General features: G+C 67.3%; 2 protein-coding genes across 5 annotated transcripts in view; one reads left to right on the forward strand and one right to left on the reverse strand.

Moving 5' to 3' along the window:
• The window catches only part of RAI1 (retinoic acid induced 1), a 110,423-nt gene extending 105,575 nt beyond the window's left edge, over positions 1-4,848 (forward strand). The window contains 2 exon segments of the mRNA XM_058283335.2: positions 2,682-2,731; positions 2,989-4,848. Of these exon segments, the coding sequence (XP_058139318.1) occupies positions 2,682-2,731; positions 2,989-3,003 (65 nt within the window). The 3' untranslated portion in view covers positions 3,004-4,848.
• Positions 4,849-5,222: 374 nt separating this feature from the next.
• On the reverse strand, positions 5,223-22,657 carry SREBF1 (sterol regulatory element binding transcription factor 1). Of its 4 annotated transcripts, none has more exons than XM_058283337.2 (19): positions 22,429-22,657; positions 12,070-12,501; positions 11,622-11,788; positions 11,404-11,541; positions 11,089-11,310; positions 10,419-10,533; positions 9,789-9,994; positions 9,416-9,605; positions 9,134-9,312; positions 8,636-8,897; positions 8,374-8,540; positions 8,075-8,243; positions 7,542-7,650; positions 7,206-7,315; positions 6,943-7,075; positions 6,598-6,763; positions 5,986-6,180; positions 5,779-5,890; positions 5,223-5,569 (listed from the first exon to the last, which is right to left on the reverse strand). In XM_058283337.2, exons 1-19 carry the CDS (start codon positions 22,517-22,519, stop codon positions 5,340-5,342), a joined length of 3,393 nt encoding a protein of 1,130 aa, XP_058139320.1. In that variant the 5' UTR covers positions 22,520-22,657; the 3' UTR covers positions 5,223-5,339. The 4 variants fall into 4 exon arrangements, with proteins under 4 accessions (XP_058139320.1, XP_058139319.1, XP_058139322.1 ...); XM_058283336.2 differs by having other exon boundaries at positions 6,943-7,078; XM_058283339.2 differs by lacking the exon at positions 22,429-22,657 and adding an exon at positions 15,152-15,253.
• Positions 22,658-25,051: the final 2,394 nt, after the last annotated feature.

Consider the following 25,051-nt stretch of genomic DNA (forward strand, 5'->3'; position numbering starts at 1 on the left):
AATACAAATGAATGTTGTGTGTTTATCCTGCAGCTTGGCTGAATTCATTTATTAGCTCCTGTAGCCTTCTTGTAGAGTCTTTGGGAAATTCTGTATGTGGGATCTTGTCATCTGCAAAGAGTTTTCCTTCTCCTGTCCAGTGTGGGTGCCTTCTCCTTCCTATCCCTGCCTGATTGGTCTGGCGGGAACTCCCACAGCAGTGTGTGGTAGCGGTGGTGAAAGCGGGCAGGCTTTCCCTGCTCCTGATCCCAGATCGCTGGTGGAATTTCGAGCCTGAAGATGAGTGTTCTGTGGGGGGCGCGGATTCAAACCTCGGTGGTGTCCGTGCTGTGCGGCCTGGGCACTCCATTTCCCGTCCGCGGAACAGGGACAACGATGAGCGCTCCTCCCCGAGGAGTTGTTTGGAACAGGAAGTGGGTGGGGCTCGCTGGAGCCGGGGAGCGGGGGGTCTCTCTGACTCCGCCCCCACCCATGAGCAGGGGGCACCGGGTTCTCATGGGGCCTCTGCCGCTTCTCCAGGTACACGGGCTCAGACCTAAGAATGGTCACCCCGCCTTGCGCGCCTCCTGCTGCAGTGATTAAGTTAGCACCTGGGCGCGCCAAGCCCGAGTGAGACACCTGCTGTCTCCGGCCTCGTCACTGCAATGGTTGAATGGTTGCCCGACCTGAGGTCGCACGGCACAACGTGGACAAGACCGGGGCGTGACCCCTTGGCTCGTCTGCTCCCCATCCGAGGCGCCTTCCGCTCTCCCGGTCTTGCCCAGCCACCCAGAGGGGGCTCACGGTTGAGGAGGCCGGGCAGGAGAGGCAGGATTCTTGCCCAGAGTTACGGGTACCAGACAAGGAGCGAGAGAGCGTGTGCTGTGGGGCATAGTCAGCCTGCCTAAGCTGGGCGGCAAGCATGGAAGACTTCGGGGAGGAGGTGACGTTTGAGCCAGGCCCCGAAAGATGGCTCGGGGGAGGCGGGCAGCTGCTGGGTAGGGGTGGGACAGAACTTTTGTTTCAGATGAAAATCTTGCGGATTCCCCGCTCACGGGGCGTAGAGCCTCTGGGGCTGAGCCGGGAGGGGCCCGAGGCTGTGCACGATCAGAGCTGTGTTCAGGGAAGGAATGATGGACTCTGGAGTGCGGGCAAGAGGCGAGGGAGGCGGGGGCTTTAGCCCTCTCTGGAAAATGGCGTCCTCAGCCAAGAGGGGTGCGGGCGATGGGAGGGGTCTGAGGAGGCCTTGGGGTTCTGGGCCTCTCGTAGCACCCACCCGAATTAGGGCAGCCACGGGGAGGCGGGGGGCTCCCTGAGGAAGTGCCACCTCCTGCCCTTAGCTTTCAGTGGACCAGAGCCCCCGCCGCGAGTGCCCACGGGGCCCAAGAGGGGTGCTGTGCATCCTTGCGGAACGTCCCAGAACCGGGCCCGGCTTGTCTGAGCGAAGGGAGGGGACGGGGCTGGTGCCCACGGTTGGCCCCACTCCAGAGGCTCAACCTGGTGGGTGGGCAGCGGCTTTCAGGTCCGAGGCAGGGCTGGCTGGCGCAAGGGAGAGATGGCCTCCGGGGTGCGGGGCCGTCCCCGCCTGGCTCTGGGGGCTGCAGGCGTGTCCGCCGCCCCCTCCCCTGGCACTGCCTACTGCCCGCCGTCACCAGGACAGGGGCCCACGGTAGGGGGCGGCGGTCCCGTGGGCTCTCCCCACCCCCGCCCACGGCTGGCTCTGGGTCTGCTCGGAACAGCGGGCAGCGCAGCGTGGGATGGGGCGGGGGTGAGCCTGGGAGGGGAGTGAATGGTGGTCAGGGCTCCCCCACCCCTCCCCCGGCCGTGGCACGCCCCGCTCGTCAAGGCCGGCTCCTCTGCTCCCGGGCAGGGCCGCTGGACACTCAGACACCTGCAGGGGGTGGCTCAGGCCTGAGACCCCCTGCCCCTTGCTCAGGCGGGCCTCCCCCACTCAGCCCGGAGACCCCACCCACTCTGGGAGCAAGACGCCCCCAGTGTCCTGAGCACCTGCGGGTGGTCTAGACCCCCCTGCCCATGGAGCAGACAGGCAGGGGGCGGCCTCGCGCCCATTTTACAGCCGTGGAGACGGAGGCTCAGAGAGGTGGCCGCACAGCTGGACACTGCAGTCCAGAGCCGGGACCAGCCCCCTGCCCGCGGCAGACACGCTCGAGACCCCCTGGAGCGCGCCTTCCCGGGGAGAAGAGCCAGCCAGCCAGCGAGCCGTAGCTTGGTCCTTTGTGGTGTTTTTTTCTGGGTTTTATGACTTTTATATTTTATTTCTTGTGCTTGATATCTTGACCAGCATTTTATAACAGTGAGAGTGTGACCCCCGCCCAGGTAGAGCGGGAGAGGGGAGAGAGCGGGGCTAGGGAGGCGCCCGTGGGGGAGGAGCAGGCGCCAAGGAGCCGCGACAGTAGGAAACGGGAGGGCCAGGGGTCCCGTTCCAGCCTGGGGGAGGACGGAGGGGCCAGGCCTGGCGGCCAGCGTCACAGACCACGGAGGAGCTGGGACGCCGCAGGGTTTGAAGCAGGATTTGATTGTTTGCGAGGAGCTCGCCCACGTGCCGCGGTCTACGTGGGTGCTGGATGCACCTCCTCTCTGCCCTGGACAGGGCCCCTGCAGCCGGCTTGTGCCCCACCCCCACCCGCAGAGGGGTCCCCTGGGGACCTGTCCTAACCACAGAAACTTCTCTTTGGTCACAGGTTGCGTATTCATCGAAGAGAACTTTTCTTTGAAATGTCCCAAGCATAAGGTAAGTGACCTCCCGGCCCCCGAGCGGGTGGGGGGGGAGTGCCCGGGGGGGGGGGGGGGGCAAGGTAAGGGCAAGGGTACATTAGGAGGCGAGTCACGGGAAGGAGAGGGTGTTCACTGGAGAAAGGCCACAGCGGGAGACCCCCCTCGGCGAGCTCCCGGGAAGGGGCTGGGGGCGGAGCTCCGCGGTCGAGCCCCCCCCCGCGGGGCGGGTCCTGGGAGGCGCGGGGCTCGTCACTGCGCCGCCTTCTCTTGCAGAGGCTGCCGTTGTAATCCGCCCCTCGGCGGGAGAAGCGCTGGAGCCGCCCGCCGCGCACGGAGAGGAGCCGCCCGCGCGGCCCCCGGGCCTTTGCGCTGCTGCCCGCTCCGGGCTCCGGATGGCGGGGGGTCCCGCCGCCTGGGACCGAGCCGCGCCGCCCCGGGCTGGAAACCTCCAAAAGCCGGTTCCGGAGCCGCCGGCTCCCGGGAACCGGACGGCACGGGGCGTTCTCGCCCGCCCGTGCTCCCCCCGCGGGGGGCCGGCATCGGAGAGGGGGCGCCCGCGGAGCGGCCGGACTCCTTGGGGGCCCCGCGCCCCGACGGCTGGGGGAGACGGCTTCTCCCCGACGGTTCTGACTCGACGTGGCCGCCGTCCCAGTCGGTGGGGGCGCACAGCTGGGCGCTCTTTGGAGGGGGACCCCAGGGGCCCCGGAAGAGGCAGAGCGCGGCTCGTGACTGCGTGCGTGAGGCGAGGGCAGCCGAAGGGGCGACAACGGCGGGGAGGCTGGGGGACAAATCCTTCGGGACGAGCGGCCGCGCGCCCTGGCCAGAACTTTCCGGGTGGTTGGGGCAGACTCGGGGCAGGATGCGGGCTCCCCGGGTGTGGGCGGGCCTGGGGACCCCCCCTGGCTGCTTCCGTTCGCTCCCTTCCAGCCCCTCCACCCCACCCCGGGAGCCCAGCCCAGGAGCGCACCTCTGGGGGGCCCGCGGGACCGTCCCACCTCCAGGAGCCGCGGCGCCCACGCGGCGCGGGAGCAGGGGCAGCGCTTGCCTCGTGTACAAAACCTGCGCGCCCTCTATATATATGTTACATAGAATGTATATATGTTGGGAACATGCTCGCTTCTCCCGTGTGTCGCCGCCGTGCGTCGTGCGCCCCGCAGGACAGAACCCCAAACGGGCCCTTGCCGGGAGGGGGCGACCACAATGCCCCTTCCCCCACGCAGCCACCACCGGCCCTGGGCCAGTCCGTCCGCCTGTCCGTCCGTGTCCTCAGCTCTGTCCACGCTTCAATAGGCCTGACGCAGCCCCCGACCTGGGGCCGCCCTAGCGACTTCCTGTACATGACTGTAAAATGGTAAACGTGTGTATTATACCTGGCCTCGTTATATAGTGTATATATATGTATACATATACATATATATAATATATATGAAGACTGTAAATGTTAAGACGACTAGTGTTCTTATTAGTATATTGCTTCACACTGAAGATTGTGTGTATCGAGCTGTTTCTAAAAGATGTTTATTTTCCTTAAGAGTAAAAAACAGTCATTGCATTCAGAAAAAAAAAAAGTCAATAAAGATACAACGATTGTTTTGGAAGTCTGCAGCCCGTGGCTTCTGAGCAGGTCCCCTGGGCAAGGGGGCCAGGCTTTAGGTGGGGAGCCGGGGTGGGGGGAGTGGGGCTGGGGAGGCAAGATGGCCCCCCCAGACACTGGTTGTAGCTTTTTCCATCATAAAGGCTGTCGTAGGTGTCACCATGGGTCCTGATGGGGACAGAATCTGGAAGATGAGACCACTAAGCCCCCAGGTGTGTGTGTGTGTGTACCACTAAGCCCCCAGGTGTGTGTGTGTGACAAGCGGGACAAGCGCAGCTCACTGTCATACAACCATCCCCCTCCCCACCCACCGACCCCCGATGGGGGTAAACTCTGTCCCTTAGGGCAAGTGGGGGTTGGGAAGCCTTTGCCTGGGGAAAGGGGCCGCTCAAAGGACGCCCTCCGGTGGCCATGTCCCTTCGGCTGACCCGCACACCTTCCCCCCCAAAGGAACAAAACCTAGATTATAAATAATTTCATTTTTAATTTTCTGTACAAAACTCTTCTTAACCTATGAAAATAAAGTTTGCAAAAGACAAGGGCGGCACGTGAGCCTCCGAAGCTGGGGGCGGGTGGCCCGGAGCTACACTGTGCACGAGCCGCCCCAAAAGGGAGTGGGGCGCGCTGGGGCAGGGACCCCTGCTGGCCGGGAATGTCCGGCCAATACCATCCCCCCCCCTTCAGCTCAGTGATATGCGCCCTCTCTTCAGGACAGAGGAGGGAAAAAGCCACTAACAGTGCCTGGGGAGCCAGCGGGGAAGGGGAGGAGGGTCCCTGCAATGCCGCGAGCGGCCACCAGAGGTCAGCACCCTCCCGGCCGCCACTCGCCGGGCTCGAGGGATGATGGTGGGGGGGGGGGGTGGCGGTTGCCGCCCCCCTCGAGCCTCCCAAGGCAAGACCAAGATCCCGGGGGGGGGGGGGGGGGAGATCCTTCCCACTTGCCCCCAGAGGCGGCGCGGCCCCGGGGCGAACCGCGGAGGCCCGGGCCACAGCGGGCGCCCCGCGCGGGAGAAGCGCCGGGGCCGGGGGTCTAGCTGGAGGTGACGGTGGTCCCGCCGCCCAGGCGCATGAGCATCTGCTGGCAGTCGTGCAGCAGCCGGCGGTCGCCGAGCTTCTCGAGCGTGCGCGCCGCCTCGGCCAGCATGCCCACGCGCTGCCCGGGCGCCGACAGGAAGCCGGGCGGCAGGTAGCACGACGCCAGCAGCAGCGCCTCGGCGCGCTCCCGCCGCGTGGGCCGCGGCTCCAGCTCGGCCGCCGCGCCTGCGCACACGGGGCGGCGTCAGGGGGCGGGGCTGGCGTCAGGGGGCGGGGATGCGTCAGGGGGCGTGGCTGGCGGCCGGCCCCGCCCCCCCCGGGCAAGTGGCCCTGAGCTCCACCGCGCTCGAGGGCCCTGGGGCACCCTAGAGCAGACGCGTGCGTGGCCGCCCCCCTCCACCTGCCTCCCGCGCCCCAGCCCTGGGCCCACGCACCTGCCCGGCCGCCGGGGCCCGCCCGCCGCCGCAGACTGCGGTCCAGGAGCTGGTGCGTGCGCGCGGGGCTGGCCCCTGCCATCAGCCGCGCCGTGGCCTCGTGCAGGAACACCTGGGCAGGAGCGGGTGGGGGTCAGGGTGGCGGCTGGCGGGGAGCCGTCCCCCCGGCGGGTTGAGGGTGGGGGGGATCCCCCGGGGCACACTCACCCGGCGCATGGCGGGCCGGAAGCTCTGCGCCAGGCGCCTGAGGCCGCTAAGGTCCTGCTGGAAGCCGCGCAGCTCCAAGGCCGAGGCCCGGGGGCCGCCGCCCGCGCCCGGGGCGGCCTGCGCCGGCGGCTGCTGCCGCTGCCACAGGCTGGTGCGCAGCACCAGGAGCAGGTCGCACAGGAGCAGCTGCACCGCCTGCGGGCGGGGGCGGCGTCAGGGTCCCGGCTCGGGGGACTGGGCGGGGGACCTGGCGGGGGGGGCTGGGGCGGAGCCTGCGGCGCCAGGGGCCGGCTCCGGGCTGCACTGCAGAGGCACTGCACCCGCACACACGTGCAACGCAACAGCAATGCACCGCGGGGCCGCCCGCCTCTCCAGGGCCCCGCGCCCTGCCGCCAGCCCCGTGGGGTTCCTGGAGGACCGGGGAAACTGAGGCGGGCACAAACCACCCCCCCCCCCCAGCTTGGCTGAAAAGCAAGGTCAGTGGGACTCCCAGGCCCGTGCTCCTCCGCAGAACCCCAGGGTCTTGTGTGAGAGGACGTGGGGCAGTAGGAGGACCATGATGACCCCCCAAGACCTGCCAGGCCCCCCCCCTCCCCCGGCCCCGATGCTCACCTTGTCGATGGAGCTGCCGGCCGCCGTGGAGGCCAGGCTGTCCCGCAGGTAGCCACTGGCCTTGTCACACATGGCCAGGCCAGCCGGCCCGGTCTCGGCCTGACCACAGCCCCGCAGGGCCCGGGCAGCCTTGAAGGCCTGCAGAGCGGCCCTGGGCAGGGACCTCCTGCGGGGGCCAGGGCAGAGGGGGTGGCAGTCAGATCAGCCCTGGGGCCGCCCGTCCCACTGCCCTGGCTCTGGCTTCAGTGGGAGGTGACGACCGTGACCCCTACTAAGGCCAGGGAGGCCGGGCGCGGAGGGGAGGGGGCCAGAGCTGGTGGTGCAGAGGGGCTGGCGGGCACTCACTCGGACTCCTGCAGGGCGCGGGGCAGGTGCTCCACCAGCGGGGCCAGCCGCTCAGCCGCCTCCTCGTCCCTCCGCAGCCAGTGCACCACCACGGCCATCAGCGACGCCCACCATTTGGCCAGAGGGTCCGGGCCTGCTGGGGACAGAGGAGGCCAGGCTTGGGGTGCACCCTCTCACCACACCCCAACTCACCAGGCGGGTCCCCGGCATCATGGCAGGAGGGTGTGGGACTCAAGGGCGGGCCAGGGGGGTCCAGGGCGTACCGGTGGTGGGGGCCGAGTTGGAGCTGACGGAGAAGCTGCAGGCCGGGGCCCCAGTGGCATCGGAACAGCTGGTCAGCAGCTGCAGGTACCCGAGGGCATCTGAGAAGTCCCTGCGGCAGGAGAGGGCTGGCTGGCAGGGCGGAGAGGCGGCGACGGGGGTCCCACTCCCGGGGGGCCCCGCAGAGCACAGCCTGACCCCCTGGTGCTCTACAAAGAGTCTCCATCTCCTGTGGCCAGGCTGGTGGGGAAACTGAGCCCCAGAGGAGAGACCTGAGATCTGCTGGCAGCCACCTACCCAGGTGCAGTCCCGCCTGGCGGGGGCCCCGGGGTGCTCACCTGTCCCCATCCGCTGACCCTGGGCCAGGGCTGGGCCGGGCCACGCAGTCCAGCGCGCGCTCCAGGAGATGCTCGCGGAAGAGCTGGGTCACCTGGGCCAGCGGGTCCACTGTGCAGTGAAGGGGGGGCTGTGAGTGAGGCCACCCGCCGCTGCCCTGTCACCGCTCCCATCAAGGGCTTCCCTGGGTGCCCACACACGGCAGGTGTGGGGCCAGGCTGACGGGAGGCGGTGGTGGGAGAGCCAGGGGGCTCGACCCTGCCTCCCAGAGGCCCCTGGGGCACTGAGCAGGGACTCTTGGGAGCACACCCTCTTCCAGTCCCTTCCCTGCCTCACTTCCTCGCTCCACTGCAGTGCTTCCCTCCACCATCTCCCCCAAAACGACTTGCCCCCCAATCTTAGAGTTGGCTTCTGGAGAGCCCCTCATGAGAGAAGAGACCCCGCTGGCCTTCTCCGGTCAGTGGGAAGACGGCCTGGAGCGGACAGGGACACCCAGATGTGGGGGACGAGGATGGGGCACGGATTGAGAGAGCACCTGGGTTCCCGGCTGAGCTGTACAGGCTGCCCCTTGGGGGGCTGCTCACGGCCCAGTCCCCGTCCACAAAGAACCGGTGGCCCACGGGGTGGCAGAGCCACTGCACGGCGAGAGGCCCCGAGCCACCGTGGGCCAGGCAGGCCTGGCGGGCGCCACGCAGGAAGAAGCGCTGTGGGGGAGGGGAGGGCTGGGCTGAGACCCCGAGTTCGTCCGGGCCTGGAGCGTCCCTGCCCCCAGCCCCCCGCTGCCTGGCTGTGGTAAGTCCCCGGACCCCTTCCAGCGGCCCACCGTCCACTCACCGTGAGAAAATGCAAAACCCGTGGGAAGCTGGCCTTGACCCTCAGCGCGGCCGCCGCGTAGATCTCGGCCAGCGTGGCCATGGACACGGCGGGCCCCGCACACTCGGCCAGGTTGAGGGCACCCAGGGCCAGGTTGATGGCGACAAGGTGCCCGCCCGCGTACTTCCCTGGGGGCCAGGGGAGCGGGACGTGAGGTCGGGCCCGTGCCCAGTGGCTGGGGACGGGGTGGGCAGGCCTGGCGCACACCACCCCCCGGGCGTACCCACGGTGTGCAGCTGGTGCAGCTGATGGTAGACGAGGGCGGCGTCCCGGGCGCTGGCGCGTGCGTCCACCTGCAGCGCCCGGTCCCTCCGCAGGCCCCCTGCCCAGCCCGCCAGCCAGCGGCCCACCCACAGGCGCTGCAGCAGGTGGCGGAAAAGGTTCCAGAGGAGGCTGCAGGCCAGGTCCAGGCGGGAGGCGGGCAGGGGCCGGCCCAGGGCCCCCAGGGCTAGCCGGAGCTGCCGGGTGGCCTGAACGAAGTCCCCCTGGGGAAGGGAGTTTTCCAGGTGAGAAGAGTGCCACGCCGGGGGCTGTCCCCCTGAGCCCATCTCCTGGGCTAGGCGCCGGGGCTCAGCGGGGGCCCGAGGGGCAGACCGAATGGGAAGGGAGGACGGGGACGTGGGGTGCACCCGTCCCTTGCCACCACTGGGAGCCCAGGTGCCGGTCCCTGGATGCCCCACTCGGGGCCGCCCACCGCCCCCCGCCCCCCATCCGGGCTCACCCGGGCCAGGTCCAGGTCAGCCTGCTTGCGGTGCCTCCAGAAGTGCACGGCGGGGCCCGAGTGGGGCCGCGTGACCGGCTCCCCGTAGACAAAAAGAAGTGCCAGAGAGACCAGCACCAGCAGCCCGGCTGCCAGCCAGACCGCGGCGGGCAGCAGCCACTGGGCCCAGGTGGGGCCGTCTGCGGGCAGGAGGCAGAGCTGGCACATGGCACCCAGGAGACCCGGGCGCCCCCCCCACCCCCGGGCCATGTGCCCCAGGGAGCCCCGGCTGGCCCGTCTTACCTCTGCCCTCGGTGCCCAGCATGCTGCGCCCAGGGCCATGGTAGGCACTGGGGCTGGGGGGGCCCTGCCCACCCAGCAGGGAGGCCAGGGGGTTGCAAGACAGGGAGAGGACGACGAGGGCGCAGAGGGCCAGGCGGGAGCGGTCGGGCAGGCCGCGGCTGCAGGGCGATGGCAGCTGCTCAGGCTTCACCTGGTGGGGTGGGCAGGGGGTACCGGCTGAGCGGGGGATGGGACAGAGGGCACCGGCCTGCTTCCCGCGTGCCAGGCAGGAGGTGGGGCATGGGCGCGCTCGGGGCCGCTTCCTGGTGCAGCGCTGGGGTCAGGGGTGGCGCTGGAGGTGGGCGGGGATGGGAGCCAGGCTGCGGGACCCCACCTGGCTGTCTTCCAACGCTGGGCTGTCGGGCTCCGAGTCGCTGCCGCTGCCCCCGCTACCCAGGGACAGGGGGCTGCTGCGGGAGGGCGAGCCCGCGTCCGAGGGCGGCGGTGTCAGCGCGTCCACCACCTCGGCCTTCACGCCCTCCATGGGCACGTCTGCGTTCTCCCTGCCGCCGCAGGCTGACACCAGGTCCTTCAGAGATTCTGGGGGCCGGCGAGGAAGGCTGGGGTGGAGGTGGGCTCTCCCCCTCCCCCCCCCGGGGCTCCCCCCAAACCCCAGCTGAGGGCTCTGGGAGATAGGGCTGCCCACTCAGGCCGGAGAAGGAGCCTGAGCGCAAGGAACCAGACTGAAGGTGGGGCCAGGGCGGGAAGTGGGGCCCTGGGTGGAGCCAGAGGGGGTGGGGTGTGGGCGGGGCCAGAGGGGGCGGGGCCCGGGGTGGCTGGAGTTGCTGGGAAGCTCCTGAAGACAGGGCCAAGAGGGGCGGAGCTGGGGGCAGGTGGGGGCGGGGCCTGGGGCGGGGCCTGGGAGGGGCGGGGCTGGGCACAGGGTGGCTGGAGTTGCCGGGAGGCTGGGATGGGATGGGGGCTGGGGGGCGGGGCTGGCGCTGGGGGCGGGGCCAGGACTCACGGCTCTGGTTGGCTGCGCTGCGCAGTGTCTGGTTCTCCTGCTTGAGCTTCTGGTTGCTGTGCTGCAGGAAGCGGATGTACTCGATGGCCTTGCGCAGGACAGCAGACTTATTCAGCTGCAGGGGGTGAGGGGGAGAGCACAAGTGGTCAGCCGGGCCTGGCAGTGGGCAGCCAGCATGGTGGGGGGCGGGCCTGCTGGGCAGCACAGCTGCCTCAGGGCTTGGCACGGGCTGTGCCCTCCAGTCTAAGGGCTGCTCCCCCGTGGGACCTGCCCCCCCCACGGGCACTAGCGAGGGAAATGCTTGGACCCGTGCCAGCTGGGTGTTATTACAGGTCGTAACTATTACTAGTATCACTGCCTTTGTTTCCTTCCGGTCTCTACTAATATGTCACCGGACCCCAGTGAAACCTTCCTGATCCCGCGATTTAGATCTGCCAACTCCCTCTTCCTGCTTTATTTCCCACTGCCACTCTAACCTCTCCTGATGGGTCCTGCTCATTGTCTGTCTCCCCCACTAGGACATCAGAAGATTTCTGTCTGTCTCGCGCAGAGCAGCCTCTGCCCCCCCCCCAGGGGGCCCTCAGCAAAGCTGAGCTGATGGAGAGGGGCTGGCCAGGCCCCCGGAGGCCGCCGCCCCCCGGGCCCCTCCTCCCCTGGCCGGCGTCTGCACCTTCGCCTCGGCGCCCACTACCAGGTCCCTGAGCTCGGCGATCTTGTCGTTGATGGAGGAGCGGTAGCGCTTCTCGATGGCGTTGTGGGCCGTGCGCTTCTCGCCCCGGCTCTGGGCCGTACCGGGGGCCTTGCCGCTGGCCGCCAGCCGGTTGATGGGCAGCTTGTCGGGGTCCACCACCAGCGGCACGGTCGCCAGGATGGTGCCACCGCTCACCAGGGTCTGCGGGCACCGGGCAGGGGTTACCAGGTGGGCCCAGGGCGCCGAGCACCCCGCCCCCCACACACACACCACCGTCCCGCTCCGGCCACCCACCTGCAAGGGCGCTGGCTGCACAGTGGCACCGGGGGCCAGGGGGCCGAGCCCCGCTGTGGTCACCACACCACCCACATCAGCCTTCATGGTGGCCAGGAGCAGCGAGTCAGCCTGGATGAAGTGAGGCTGCAGCAGGACCTGGGGGGCGGGACTCAGCCGTGATGCCACCTGCCGGCCGGGGGCTGCCCCCACCCCCAACCCCTGCCCGGCCACCTCACCGGAACCTGCTGGATCTGGGAGGTCACCGTGGTGGTGCCAGGGGCCACTGTGGGGGCGGCTGTGGCTGTCAGCAGCTGCTTGGAGGCCAGGGGGACAGGGGGTGGCCCTGGCGGTGAGGCCAGGGGCAGGCCGGAGGATGGCTGCTGGGGACTCCCTGGAGAGCTACCTGCAGAGACGAAGACTGGGGGCTGTGGGCGCAGGCAAGGCCTTCTCCCTCAGGGCCTCAGTTTCCCTATATGCACATCCCCGGCCTGGACGGAGCTCAGATGCAAATGCGCTAAGCTCTCCAGCCAGGCATTCGGGTTTCGGGGGGCAGGGTGGGGGGGGCGACACTCAGCCCAAAGAGCACTGCGAGAAATGGGGAAGTTCCAAGCAGCAGGGTGGAGACCCCCTTCCTGAAGCCCCCCGCAGACCCTGCCCCCTCCTGCCCAGCCCCCACCCCCTTACCTGTAGAGAAGCCTCCAGCAGGGCTGGGGTAGCCCAAAACGGGAGCAGATCTGAACTGCGGTGGGGCCGGGGCCTGAAAGGTGGGGGGCAGGAGAGCCCCCGACAGGGGCTGCGGGGCAGGCGGCTGCAGGATGGTCAGCGGCACCGGCTCCTCCCTGACGCCAGCCCCGGGGGAGAAGGCGGGCCCAGGTGGGTATATGCTCAGTGGAGTGGGTGCAGGCTGGGGCGGGGACAGGGGCTGGGGTTCCGTCTTGGGTCCCCCCAGGAAGTCTTCGAGGGGGGATCCCAGCACAGCAGGGGGCGGGGACAAGCTGCCTGGGGAGCTGGCATCAGGGCTGGCGGGGTCAGTGCCCCCGGCCCTGCCCCCAGCATAGGGCGGGTCGAACAGGCCGGGGAAGTCGCTGTCCTGGTGGTTGATGAGCTGGAGCATATCTGGGGAGTGGGGAGAAGAGGGGTGTGTGAGCCGGCAGGGGCGCGGGGATGCTCCGCACGGCGGCCGCTGAGCAGGGCTGTAACAGCGGGCATGGCCGCATGTCCTTTGTCCCCACGCTGTGGGAAACACCCCTGGGACATGAAGCCACCTGCACGAGCCCACGCGCCCGAACCCACAGCCTTTGCTCAGGCAACCGAGAGACGCCTGCTGCTTCGCGTGCACCCAAGAATCCTCGTGGCAACGAGGGAACCAGGGCTCCTGGCCTGCCCCACAACCAGCGCAGAGCGGAGCTGGGTTCAGATCCAGGAAAGAGCTTTTAAGGCCTCCCGACATCTGTCTTGCGCCTGGCACTGAACAATATAGGAAAAAAATAAAATCCTTGCCCAGACCAGGGAACTTTCTGGAGAGATGAGAATGTGCCGTATCTTGATGGGAGTGGCAGCAAATTGTCACGGCTGCCCTGTAGAATACACCTGCCCTGTGAGCCCTCACACACACACACACACATCACACAGAGGCATCTGCGTGGTGGACTCCACCTGCTTGCCCAGGAAGTGAGCCCTCCCAGGCCCCTCTCCACCCCCTCCCCACCCCCACCCCAGGACCTGGCTCTGGGAGGGTGCCCACCTGCCCAGCCTAGGGCAAAGGGAATCCAGAGGCCCAGGTATCAGGCTGCCCCAGCCCCACCTGGGGCCTCGGTTTCTCAGTCTGTGACATGGGGGTGGGCCCACAGAGCCAGCAGTTCCAGTCCCTGGAGGTGGGGTGGGGATTGGGGGATAGAGGTGACTGGCTGCTGCAGGGAGAGCCCTAGGCCGGATGGTCCGGGACAGAAGCCAGGCAGCCAGAGGGAGGAGGCAGCTAGAGGAAGTGGGAGACAGGACCGAGGAGTCCACACAGGCTCATGGGCCCTATCCCCACCCACTGGCCACTCCTGGCCCTTTCCGTCTGGGCATGAATTTGAGGGGTGAAGCTTGGAGATTGCTGAGGAATAGTGAGCACCCACCCACCCCAATTTATAGGCAGGGAAGAGAGAGGCAGGTGGGTTCCTTCTGCCCAGACCCAGCCATGTGGCCTGGGTCCCCATTTTCCAGGGACATTTAGGTCCTCAAAGAGCGATGGTGGGCAGGGCAGTCCCCCAAGAGGACCCCAGTTTGGGGGCTACAAAGGGCCAGCACTGAGCCCATTTTACAGAAGGAATTAGGGAACAAATGGAGGCCAGGGCTATGTCAGCAGGTGGGTCCCAGCCAGCCCCATTGGTGGGGCCAGGCTGGGCCCCCAATCCCACTGAGGCAAGGCCCATTCTACAGATGAGGAAACTGAGCTAGAGAGGCAGGGGGCTTCCTGGGTTATAGAGTCAGATAAAACCGAGCCCAGACTCTACCTGACCCCAATGTCCCAACCACAGGAAAATACCCTAGGCTCCCTGGGAGAATTGGCTTACCTCATCCTGGAGACAGAAGAGGAAACTGAGGCCCAGAGAGGGCCACAAGGAACCCAAGAACACACAGTGGGATTCAAACCCAGGTCTACGCAATGCCAAATCTTTTTTGATCTCTATACCTCCTCTCTCTCCTCCACAAGAAGCTAGGAGCATAGCTGCTGTCACCCACCCATTCCCCAGAGGAAGGGACCAAGGATTGGGCCCGAGCCAGCCACTGCTGGTCACGTATCAGCCAGTGTGTTTCTGAGTGTCCCGGGCATCAACCCAGGTACTGTGTGCAGCCAAGTGATCTCGGGACCCAAGCCGAGCTCTTCAGGGCATCAGTTTCCCCATGTGAAATGGAGGGCCGTTGTTCTGGCTCTTTCCTCCGTGTACAGAGGCCACCCTCCCACCCTTCCCTCACCTGGCCCTCCCCCAGCTGGCAGCAGCCGCCTGGCTGGCTCAGCCCCGGGGCCTGGGGCAAGCACCCACTAGGGTAAAGTGCTCTGCAGGACCCAAGAGTACAACCCTGCTCGGGGTGGGGGGGGCCCAGGCCAAGGGCCTCCTCTCACTGGGCCTCAGTTTCCCCATCTGTAAAACCGAAATGGTTGAGCCCTTTTTGGCAGGGCTGCCAGGAGGCTCTGCCTGCCAGGCGGCTGGCAGAGTGGGTCCACTCCTTTCCCACGCGCATCCGGGCAGGTTAGTTCATTGCAATCACCCATATCCACGGGAACCCCTGGCATAAATGGGGAAACCGAGGCCCTGAAAGAAAAACTGAGTCCAGGACTGGGATCCAGGACAATCCAGGGGTTCTCACTGCCCACCTGGAGACCGGGGTGCCCCCAAAAGCAGGGCCACGTAACAGATCCGACCCCCAGACAGACCAAAGGGCCCCAGGCTCCCCCGGCCTCTGCTTTCTCCCCAGCCCGCAAGGGGAAGCAGAGGAGCAGGGCAATGCCACCCCTTCTCCCCAAAGCCTGCCAGGACGCCGGTGCCGCCGTCGGGTCTCTAGCAAACACTTCTCACGGGGTCAAGGTTGGGGGAGGCGCAAAAGAGATTGGGGCTTAGCCCGCAGACCTCAGTCCCCAGAAGGCGGGGAAGTGGCACGACTCGCCCTCCAACCAGGGGCTCTCTCCTACCACGAGGTCAGCAGCGCCTCCCGGCCCGCACCCCGCCGCGGAGCCCCGGGAACGGTCATAACGGGGTGGCGGGGGTCCTCCAAAGAATACCTTCGAACGTGCAATCCATGGCGCCGCGACCCGCACCCGCCGCCCCTCGCGGCGCCCAGGCGGCTCGCCCTGCCCGGACCCCAGCGAGGTGCCGGCTGCACCTGCCCGGCACCGGGCGTTTAAAGCCAGTTGAGCGCGGCCACCTCCCCAAGCCCCGCCCCCGGCCCCGCCCCCCGGTGCGTCCCGGCCCCGCCCTCGCCCCGCCCCCCGGGGGCCGGCGGGCCGGGCATGGGGTGAGCGCGCGCGGCCAATCAGCGCCGCCCCGCCGCGGGCCCCGCCCCGCCCCCCCCACGGCGCCCGGGCTCGGGTTTCTGCCCGCGGCGCTGAATGGGGCCGGGGTTACTCGCGGTCGCCCGCCCTTAACCCGCTGGGCGCCGGATGGCGCGGGGGTTACCGGCGGTCATCACGTCCCCCGGCCCGCTCCGGCTCCCCGCTCGGGCTCCCCTCCGGTTCCTCGGGGCGGCGGGGGCAGCCAGGGGCGGGGAGGCCCCGGGGGCGGGGATGCTCCCAACGCTCTAAGTCCAGAGCTTGGTGACGCCGGCAGCGGGTCTTGATCACGCTAAGCCTCGGTTTACTCCTCTAGAGAATGGAACAGCGACATCTTGCTGGTCCCCAGTGGGAAGAAGAAAGAAGATAAAAGGAGATGCAGCGCTTAACGGAGGCCAAGGGTTGCCTGAGGGTGGCAGCAGTGGGACCCGGACCTGGGTGCGCTGATGGTCTGGGGAAAACAGGGGACACCTCTTGATAACAGGCCTCGGGAAACTGAGACCCCAAATGGGGGAGGGGTGCCCCTAGCCCAATTGCCATCCAGGGAATCCTCGAACTCAGGTCTCCTGACTCACAGCACAGATCTCCCTTGGGGGGATCAGTGAAATCTCACAGCCCTTCAACACTTACTCATCCAGTGTGGGGTCCTGGGAGGCCAAAAGAGACCCAGTCCCTGGGACAGAGCATGAGGGCACTGCTTAATGTGTCAGCCCTAAGGCAACAGGCTCTGGGGATCTTTTGAGGGGGTGCCTGTATAAAGTAAGAACGCCCCACACACACACACACACACAGGCCAGCAGCTCTCGTTGCAAGTTCAGATTTTGAAGCAAGTAAGTGGCTTCTGCAGTCAAGTAGGCCACCTGCAAGGCATGACTCAGCCTCAAATTGCAGTGCTGGCCTGTCCCTCTTCCCGGCTCCCAGTGGGTGGCAAGTTCCAGAAGATGGCGGAAATCCAGGGCAGGTGGGTACGGTGATTTAGCAGACAGCGTTGGGGGATGGGGCAGGGGGCGGGGGTCCCTTCTGCCCCCAATTTCTCTCCCTTTTCAGAAGTCTAAAGAAAACATAATCTTTCCTTTACACATCCAGTCCCCACCCCCACCCCCTTTCCCTTTGCTGGCTGTGTGACCCTGGATGGGTCCCTGCCCTTCTCTGAGCCTCCACCGCCAGGTGTCTAGGGGTGGGGGGTTATAGGACAGCAGGTGTACGTGATTGCCGACACCTGAGTTCCTTCCTGCGGCAACAGGAATGTTCTAGTAGTTGCAAGCCACATGGCAATTTGCCTGACACTCCAAATGCTCAAGTCCGAGCCCTTAACGGCTGACGGGGCTCGCTCGCTCTTTGGGGGGGGGTCAGCAGGGCCGGGGCTACCCGAGACGAGAGAGAGAGAGAAGTCAGGAGCCAAGGTAAGGCAGCACCTCTCTTGCCTCGCCTTCTCCCAGGCGTCAGGGCAAGTGGCCTGCAAAGCCTCTTCCGTGTCCCTCTTGGGCCATCCCCCCCACCTGGGGGTGCTTGTGGCCCCTGCCCGCACTCTGAAGTTCAGAACAAGAGGGGGGGCCCCACGGCATCCCCACCCCAAACCTCCCGCTTCCCTCACCCCCTCCCCCAGCCCGGAGCCCCCATCTCCCTCTCTCTCCTCCTCTCCTCTGTCCCCTGATTCTATCAGGATCTGCAGGAAACTTGAACTCCTCCCTGGCTCCACCTTCGAAACCCCCCCTGAAGGCAGGTACAGGGTGGTGGCCTTTAGTTTCTCTGGCCTATTTATTCCGTGGGGCCGCTAGGGAATCCAGGGAGGGCCTCGTGCCCCAAATCTGCAGGGACCTGGCCTTGTGCATCACAGAAGGTCTGAAGCCCGCCAGTCACAGGTCCTGAGGCTGACCCCTGCAAGGCCTTGAACCCCAAACTGCTTGCTTGCCACCTGCCCCTGGAGCCCAAGCTGCCTGACGATCTCTCCTGTTTAACGACATCTGCCGTTGCCTAGCATCTACAGCGCGCCCGGCCTGGGGGGTACAGCTGAGTGGCGCGGAGGCCACCAACACGCGTGACACGGAGAAACGTGGTCGCAGATCAGGCTGGTGCCAGGAAGAAACAAAGGCAGGACAGAGGCTGAATGAAAGGAAGGACTGGGCCAGGGAACGGGAAGAACGTCAGACTGACCGAAGGGCAGGTGCAAAGGCCCCGGGGTGGCACCAGGCTGGAGGACCCGGGGGTGGCTGGGGCCCAGGAGCTGGGGTTCCGACCAAGGACACTTGTTCGCCAGGCAGTGGGAGTGGAAGGGATTTGCAAACGGTTCCGCGCAACACGAGGGAAGCCCCCCGCCACACATGCGGGAGCTCAGTGTCTCTGGAGGCCCAATGAGGATGTGGCATGCCCCGGGGAGTGGGGCTGCAGGCAGGTGCTGTCCCCCCGGCCCTGCCCCGAGGCCTCAGGCTGCAGGTTGTGTGGCCTCGGCTGGCCACGCGTGCCCGACAGGGGCACGGGGCTGCCCTGTGACTCCTGGTCGGCCCGGGGCGCGAGCGCGCCGGCTCTTCCCCAAATGGGCCGCAGTGCCCAGGGCATGGGGCCTCCCGGCGGCTAAGGAAACCAGCCCAGCGCACACCAAGGCCCCACGGCTGCTGCCAGCCGGAGAGCCTGGGACGCGGGCACAGGCCTGCTGGCCGCGGACCCCCACCCCGCCACCCGCCCTGCCCAGTGGAGGGGAGAGGACGGAGGCCTCCTCGCCAGCCCCTGCAGGCCCTTCCCACCTGCCCCGCCGAATCAGAGGCCAGGCACTTTCTGAGAGCCCCTCCGCCCCACGAGGGCAGCGCCAAGGCCCGAACCAGCTCAGGGGCCCTCGCCTCACCCCACCCAGGCCCAGGGCTCAAGTGGACCCCCCCCCCCAGGCCCAGCTGCCCTCCCCTCCCCTCCCCCCTGCCGGCCTCTAGCCATCCGAGTCCCACTGCAGAGCTAGAAGCCACACCTGGAACCAGCCCCTGGGGTGCTCCTCCTGTCCCATCAGGACCCACCAAAGCCAAGCGCCAGGCCCTCCCCTCCCCGCCAAGGCCATCCCTGCGGAGCTTCAGGGGTTGTGGGTCTGCCACACTGTCTGGTCCCCGTGAGTGCCTGGGGTCAAAGGGCACATCCGACAGGGCCGTGGCCGCTGGGAGACACTTCCTCCCACCAGGCCAACTTCCGTGGCCTGGAGCAGGGCAAAGTCTACACCCAGGGCTTTTGACCCATGTGGCCCCTGCCCGGACCTGACCACCTGACCGGGGCACACGGGATGTCCGTCTCCCACACGGTGGCCACGCCCACCGCCAGCCTCCCTGGAGCCGGCTCCCAGCCCCCTTCTCTCCCACCTCCCGCCCCCTCACCCCCGCCCCCTCAGAGGCACTGGGGCAGGAACTGGAGCCATTCGGAGGCGGATCTGATGGCTTCCGCCTCCTGCTTTTGTGACAAGGCCCCCCAGAGGCTCAGAGAGGGTGGTGTACTTTCCCTAAGGGCAACAGCAGTTCCTGTTGGACACCCTTGGGGGGCTGGATGGACCAGATACCAAGAGGCAGAGCGAGGTCTTGAGGACTGGGCTCTCCCAGACGGAACCCCTGCAGGGCTCTGGCTCTGGGCGTGAGGGAGAAGGGGTCCCAGAGCAGGGCAGGGGTATGTCTAGGGCATGGGGAGTGCATGGGGCAGGGGTCTTGGTTCTGGATGGATCGAAAACGTCACGGGGGGTGGGGAGGGGGGAGGCCAGGTTTGTCCAAACCTTGCAGATCATGCTGAGCCCAGGGAACTTTTTATCTCAGGGCACTGGGGAGCCACAGATGGTTTGGGAACTGGGCAGTCGGGTGCCTGGAGCTGTGAGCGGGGTGATGATTAGTCCAGAGCTGGGTCTTCTAAGGGGTGCCCACACTTGGTGGGACGAGGCAGATACCAGCGGGGTACAGGGGTCTCCCGAGGCGTTCTCTCCTTCAGGGCAGGCAGGGACCCAGGAAAGAGCCGGCACACGGCCTGGAGCTTAGGAGGCGAGGCTGGCCGTCCCCGGGGATGGGTCACACCCCTTGGGAGGGGCCACTAAGAAAGCACCTCTGCAGGGGAGATGGGGTTGGGGGGGGAGAAGGCGGGCAGACCAGGAGGGCATCATGGAAAACACTCGACGGGGGCTTCGCAGACCCCTGGGGGCGCTGATGGAGCAGAGCCAGGGGTTCCAGGCAGGGCGAAGACTGGCAGGGGCGTCACCCAAGCCCTTGGGGGTCTCCAGCACCCCCGCACGCCCCCTCAGCCGGGCCCAGCCCCCCACGGGGGAGGCCGGGCGCCTTTCCCGGCTACTGGCCCAAACTCTGTCTCCTGCGGCTTCTGTTGAGCTGGTCCCCGCAAGCGAAAGCTGATAAGGGGCCCGGCCGTTGGCCAGCGCTGCCAGGGGCTTCCGAGTGACCGCAGCGGGCACGCCCCACTGCCGCAAGGGACCCCCGAGGCAGAGAGAGGCGGGGGGAGGGGAGGCCGAGGGGTCATCCCGGGCCCTGGCATGGGGGTGGCACCCGAACCCCCGCGCTGTAGCAGCCGCAGGAACCAGGGCCGGTGGCGGCAGCCCCACCCCCGGCGTCCGCTCACATGACGCCGGGTTTGGCCGAGGCCGGGCTGGGTGGGGCTCCCTGGTACCAGGCCCTGGTCTCATGACTCCAACCCCGGCTTGGGCCAGGAGGGGAGGCGGCCATGTGGCCCCTGACAGGGTGACCAGCTCCCAGGAGAGCCCTGCTGGAGCCGCCACTCCCGCCCCCGCCCCTGTCCAGTCTCAGAAGCCGCAAGAGCCCGGCAGTGGAACTCCCTGGACTGGTTCAGATGCTGGTTCTGCCCCGCTCCAGGCTCTGTGTGACCTGGGCAAGTCACTTGACCTCTCTGTGCCTCCAGGCTTTCCGAGGTAACAGGAAGACCCCAGGTCTGCCCGCCGGGGATGGGGGGATGGGCGAGATTCCACGAGATGGGCCACACAGTGACTGGCATACAGTAGGGACTCAGTAATGTTCCCAATTCCCGTTTGAGCCTCCACCCCCGCCGCCAGAGGGACCCTCCAAAGCACCGCCCAAGATGTCGCTCCCCAAGTCCAATCCCTCCCGCGCCAGCCCCCCACTGCCTCCAACCAGCAGGCCTCCGCCTCCGGGCCAAACGAATGAGGAAAGACCCCCAAACATCTGAAGCAGGTGAACCTGACGGCATGGAAGTAACACCTCGATAAAGCTGTTTTTCAAAAAAAGTAGATGGCGTGTGCGGCCGTGCCAAAAATGTGTACGCACGCGTGCAGGCACGAGCCCACGGACACGCACGCGCACACGGAGGGAAAAAACCCCAGGTAGGTCATGGGGCTTATCTCTGGATGGTGGGTCAAGGCCCACTGCATTTTCTTCTTTTTTTCTCACCTGCACTCTCAAGCTTTTCTATAAGGAAAAGAGAGTAATTGTGGCATTGGGAAAGGGGTGCAGCGTTTCCATAGAAACAGAAAAATCCTCCAATGCCAAGGGCACACCGCAGCACGCCCCCAGCCCCCGTGAGAAGCGGCTGCCCGGTGCTGGGGAGGGGGGCCGGGTTCACCCCGACTTCTCAGGAACCTGAGCCTTCGAGACAGGGGCCACCTGAGGCGCCCAGCTGCCCCTGATGAGATACTTGGAGGCAGCCCTGGATGTCGTAGCCCTAAAACCTCATCTCCGTGTGGGCTGTCCTGTCTTCCCCGGGAAGACGGCGCTCACGGCCTCACTCTTCCAGAGCGGGCAAGCGAGGTCGGCATGGCGAGCGAGCAGGAGCCAGAGCCCACATCTGTGTCACTGCGTCATGCTACCCCTGAGGCCCTGCCCACGGCCACAATCCTCGCGGACCTGGGAGTTAAGGCAGGCCCAGACCCCCTCTCCCCAGGACCTGGGGTTCCAGGGTTCGTGGCTTCAGAGAGCAGCAGCCCCTCGCTGCCTGGGCTCGCAGCGAGCCTTGGAAAAGCGCCCCCAGGCCCCGGCCCTCGGGCCCCAGGGGCAGGCTGGTAAAGCTCCTGGGCTGGCAGCCCGCTGGGCTAATCTGCAAGGCTGCAGCAGCGCAGGCGTAGGTGGCTCTGATGCTTCTGTTGACCAACCCCCGGGTGGCCACAGGCTCCACTGGACATGTCCACCCAGGATGTGGCAGGTTCTAGTCTTGGCAGCAATGCCCCCGTGCCCTTGGCCTCGGTTTCCCCACCCAAGTTCAACTGGGCCGCTGTTGCTGAAACTCGTGTCTAGCAACTGTGTTGGGCAACTTGCTGGGTTTCTCCTGTTTACACAGTGGAAGCAACGGCTTCCTAACTGGTGTACCTGCCACCCCTGCTGGCCCCAAAACGGGTCTGTGTGCCTATCAGAGTGCTGAACCCCAAGTCCTAGCCCCGGCCCAGGTGGGCCCCCTTCCATCCATCTGCTCACTCTCCCCTTCCTTGCCTTCCTCTTCCAGCCTCTCCAAGAGGCCCTGCCGCGGCCCTGCCCCAGGGCCTTTGCCCTGCCCCAGGGCCTTTGCCCTCGCCGTTCCCGCGGACTGGAAAACACTTTTTCCAGATGGCCCGTCGCTGACCCTCTGGTCAAAAGTCTCCCCAAGGACGGCTCCACCCCAAGCAGCCCCCTCCCCCCTCCGTGCCACGCCCCGGGGCAGCTAGCTATCCTGCCGGCTGGCTGGGTATTTTGTGCTCGGGAGAGGAAGGGGAGCCCGGTCTGCCTGCGAACCCCGGTGCCGAGGTCGGGTTCTGGGGTCGGGTGGATGTTCTGTTGTCGAAACGAGGCCCGTCGAGCACCCGGAGACGCACACCCGACGGGGAAAGGGGCGGGAAGCCGCGCCGCGCGCCTGCGCAGTTGCGCCCGCGCCGAGTTGAACTCTCGGGCCGGAGGGAATGACCGCGAGTAACCCCGCGTGACGTCACGGCGGGGGCGAGGGCGCGGCCTCCGCGGCTCCCGGGTCCCGAGCTCCCGCGGCCGCCCCGGGCGGGAGACGCGCCCTCCCGCGCCCCCCTGCCCTCCCCTGCGCCCCCGGCCCCTGCGCACCTTCGATGTCGGTCAGCAGCGCCGCGTCCAGCTCGCACGGCTCGGCCAGCGCCTGCTCCAGGGCCGCCTCGCCGAAGGGCGGCTCGTCCATCGCGCCGCCGCCTCCGGGCGGCCCACCGGGCCCGCGCCGCGCCCCCGGCCCGGGCCCTGCCGCCGCTCCTCGCGTCCGCGCCCCGCGCGCGCCTCGACGGCAGACCCGGCGCCGGCGAAAAGTTGCTGGGAAACTGGGTTCCCCGGCGCCGCGGCTCCCTGGGGCGGGGAGCGGGGCGGGCCTTAGGCGCGGGGCCCCGCCCCCCCGGACGGACGGCCCCGCCCCGGGAGAGAGCAGGGTCCCCGAGCGCCCGGGCCAGCCCCGCCGGGCTCTGCGTGAGCGCGTCTACGCAGCCCCTGGCCGGGCAGCGGCCCCTCGCCGGGCTCGACTTCTCCAGCAGCCAGTAAGGGGGAGGGGGCTGAGTGGGAGCCCCAGGACTCAAGGTCTGGACTTGAGGGGAAGGTGACAGCTCTGCCCCAGACTCGCTGTGTGGCCAAGCGCCAATTCCTCCCCATTCCCTGCCTCAGTTTCCTCATCTGTAACAGGGCCCTTATGAGGCCACTCCACAGGCTGCCTGGGAAGGTAGAGACGAGGTGCAGGGGCCTCGGTTCGTGCGATCAGCCCCCCTCTGCAGAGGAGCCCCCCCTGCCCCGGCCTCAAAAGGGGGGGGTGGCCCAAGGGGGCCTGGAAAAGGCTGGGTACGCTGGCGGTCATAATCTGGGTTCCTCCCAGAACCGGCTGCGGGGGCAGGGGGGGAGCCACAGGGCCCGGCACCCAGAAGGGCACAGCCGCCCAGGCGATCGCGCACCTGCCCAAGTTCACAGCTCTTCAGAGTCAGCAGCCGGCATGGGGCCTTGGGCCGTCAGGCTCCAAACCTGGTGTTTGTTCCGGGGAGCAGCTAGGATGGGGTTCACGAGGTAGAGGCCGACGGTGCTTCAGACCTGAGCCCGTTGCCCTGGACCACGACAGGCTGGGGGAGTGGAGGGAGGTGGAGGGAGGGACTATGATAGACTGGGCCCAGTGGCTTGGGGACAGAGCCAGGTGGGACAGGTAGAGTCCCGAGGAGGTGGCCTGAAGACAGCTACAAATAACATAGGGTATCCGAAAGTGGCGAGGGAGTGAGCTCCCTGTCCCCAGAGGTATGCAAGCCAAGAAAGGTGCTCTCGGAGGGAGGCATCCAAGGAGGACAGACTCCAAGGCCTCGCTAGCCCCAGCCTCTTGAGTCACGCCCTCTGCAGACAGAGCCTGTCTGGCCACGCCCTCCGAGGAAGTGAAAGTAGTCGGCGCAGTTAGTGTCCCACTTTGGCAAGGGGAGGGGGCGCCGTGCCCCGAGGCCCAAATCCCTGCGTCTCAGCAGCCGGGACTGGCAGCTCTCTGTTCCGCTCCCAGGAGCTTCCACGGAAAATGAGTCAGAACAGGGATAGCCGGGGACCAGGGGGTCTCTGTGCCACGTCTGCCCCCCAGGGGCCCAGCTCAGGGGACCACCCAGGAGACCTCACCTCTGCGGGTGAGCCCCTGCCTCCTCCCCGCTGCCCCCCAGGGAGCTAGGTACCAGGACTCTATCAAACAGCCCTTGGAGGAGGTCCACTCCCCAGAGCCAGGCAGCCGGGCTGGTTGTCCGCCGCTGGCTGAGGGGCCTTGGACCACCGACCTCGTCTTTCTGAGGCTTGGGTGCTGATCTGTGAAATGGGAATAACCCTTCCAGGAGACAGGTAGGACGTGGCAGTGGTCAGCCCAGACTTGTCTCCCCGTTCTTTAAATAACTTTCTCCCATATGTAAAGAGTGTGGTGCAATAAATATGCACTCCATGACGGCAGGAGCGAGGGGAGAGGGGAAGGAGGCCAGGCAAGGCCAGCAGGGGCCCCACAGCCCAGACCAGAAACACCAGCTGAAGGTGAAGCCTGCTGAGGCCCCGTGAGGGGCACAGGAGGCGAGGCAGGGCTCTAAGTTTTGCCACCAAAGAAGCAAAACTTGGGCTCCACACCTCAAGGCCTGGGTGGGAAAAGCCAGGCAGGGGGCTAGGTCCCTCGGAGGAGCCTGCTGGTCTTGGCCACTCCTGCATCTCGGGATCTTGGAGGGGAGGTCCCAGCGCCCACAAGGGCTTGTCCTCTTCCCCGCCAGCCTCGGGCGGGTGAAGGGCGCCCCGTGCCAAATGCCTTCCCTGTATCTGCCCGTTGTGTCCTCCCAACAGCCCCAAGAGGACGGGGCTGCGGGCATCCCCATTGCACAGACGAAGAAACTGAGGCACGGAGCGCAGAGGCGGCTCTGCCCTGACGGACAGAGGACCCGCCAAGTCGGGGCGCGGAGCCAGAGGAGCCCCGCCCCGCGGCCGCGGTGCAGCCAATGGGCGCCGGGCGCGGAGTGGGGTGAGGCGGCGTCACCGCGCGGCTCCCGGGAGCCGGCCGGGGTCACGTGCGCCCTCGGCCCGGGGGCGGCGGGGGCGGCGGAGGGGCGGGGCTGCTGCCGCGGCGGCGCCTCGGGGCGTGACACCTGGCCGCGGGTGCCTCCAGGTGCGCGTCCCGGGCCCCCCCCCCCCCCCCCCCCCCCGGCTCTCCGCCCGGCGGCCCCAGGTGTGCGGACCCCGACGGCGC

The sequence above is a fragment of the Dasypus novemcinctus genome, chromosome 21 (genome assembly GCF_030445035.2).
Source record: "Dasypus novemcinctus isolate mDasNov1 chromosome 21, mDasNov1.1.hap2, whole genome shotgun sequence".
In the NCBI taxonomy this organism is placed as follows: domain Eukaryota; kingdom Metazoa; phylum Chordata; class Mammalia; order Cingulata; family Dasypodidae; genus Dasypus; species Dasypus novemcinctus.

What these genes read in the sequence shown, in the direction of transcription:
- SREBF1 (XM_058283336.2), bottom strand. Translation starts at nt 22,519, where the DNA reads ATGGACGAGCCGCCCTTCGGCGAGGCGGCCCTGGAGCAGGCGCTGGCC. An exon ending in TGCTGGAGGCTTCTCTACAG is followed by an intron (nt 11,789 to 12,069) that starts GTAAGGGGGTGG and finishes TCGTCTCTGCAG; the next exon opens with GTAGCTCTCCAGGGAGTCCC. An exon ending in GGGTCAGCGGATGGGGACAG is followed by an intron (nt 7,316 to 7,541) that starts GTGAGCACCCCG and finishes CTCCTGCCGCAG; the next exon opens with GGACTTCTCAGATGCCCTCG.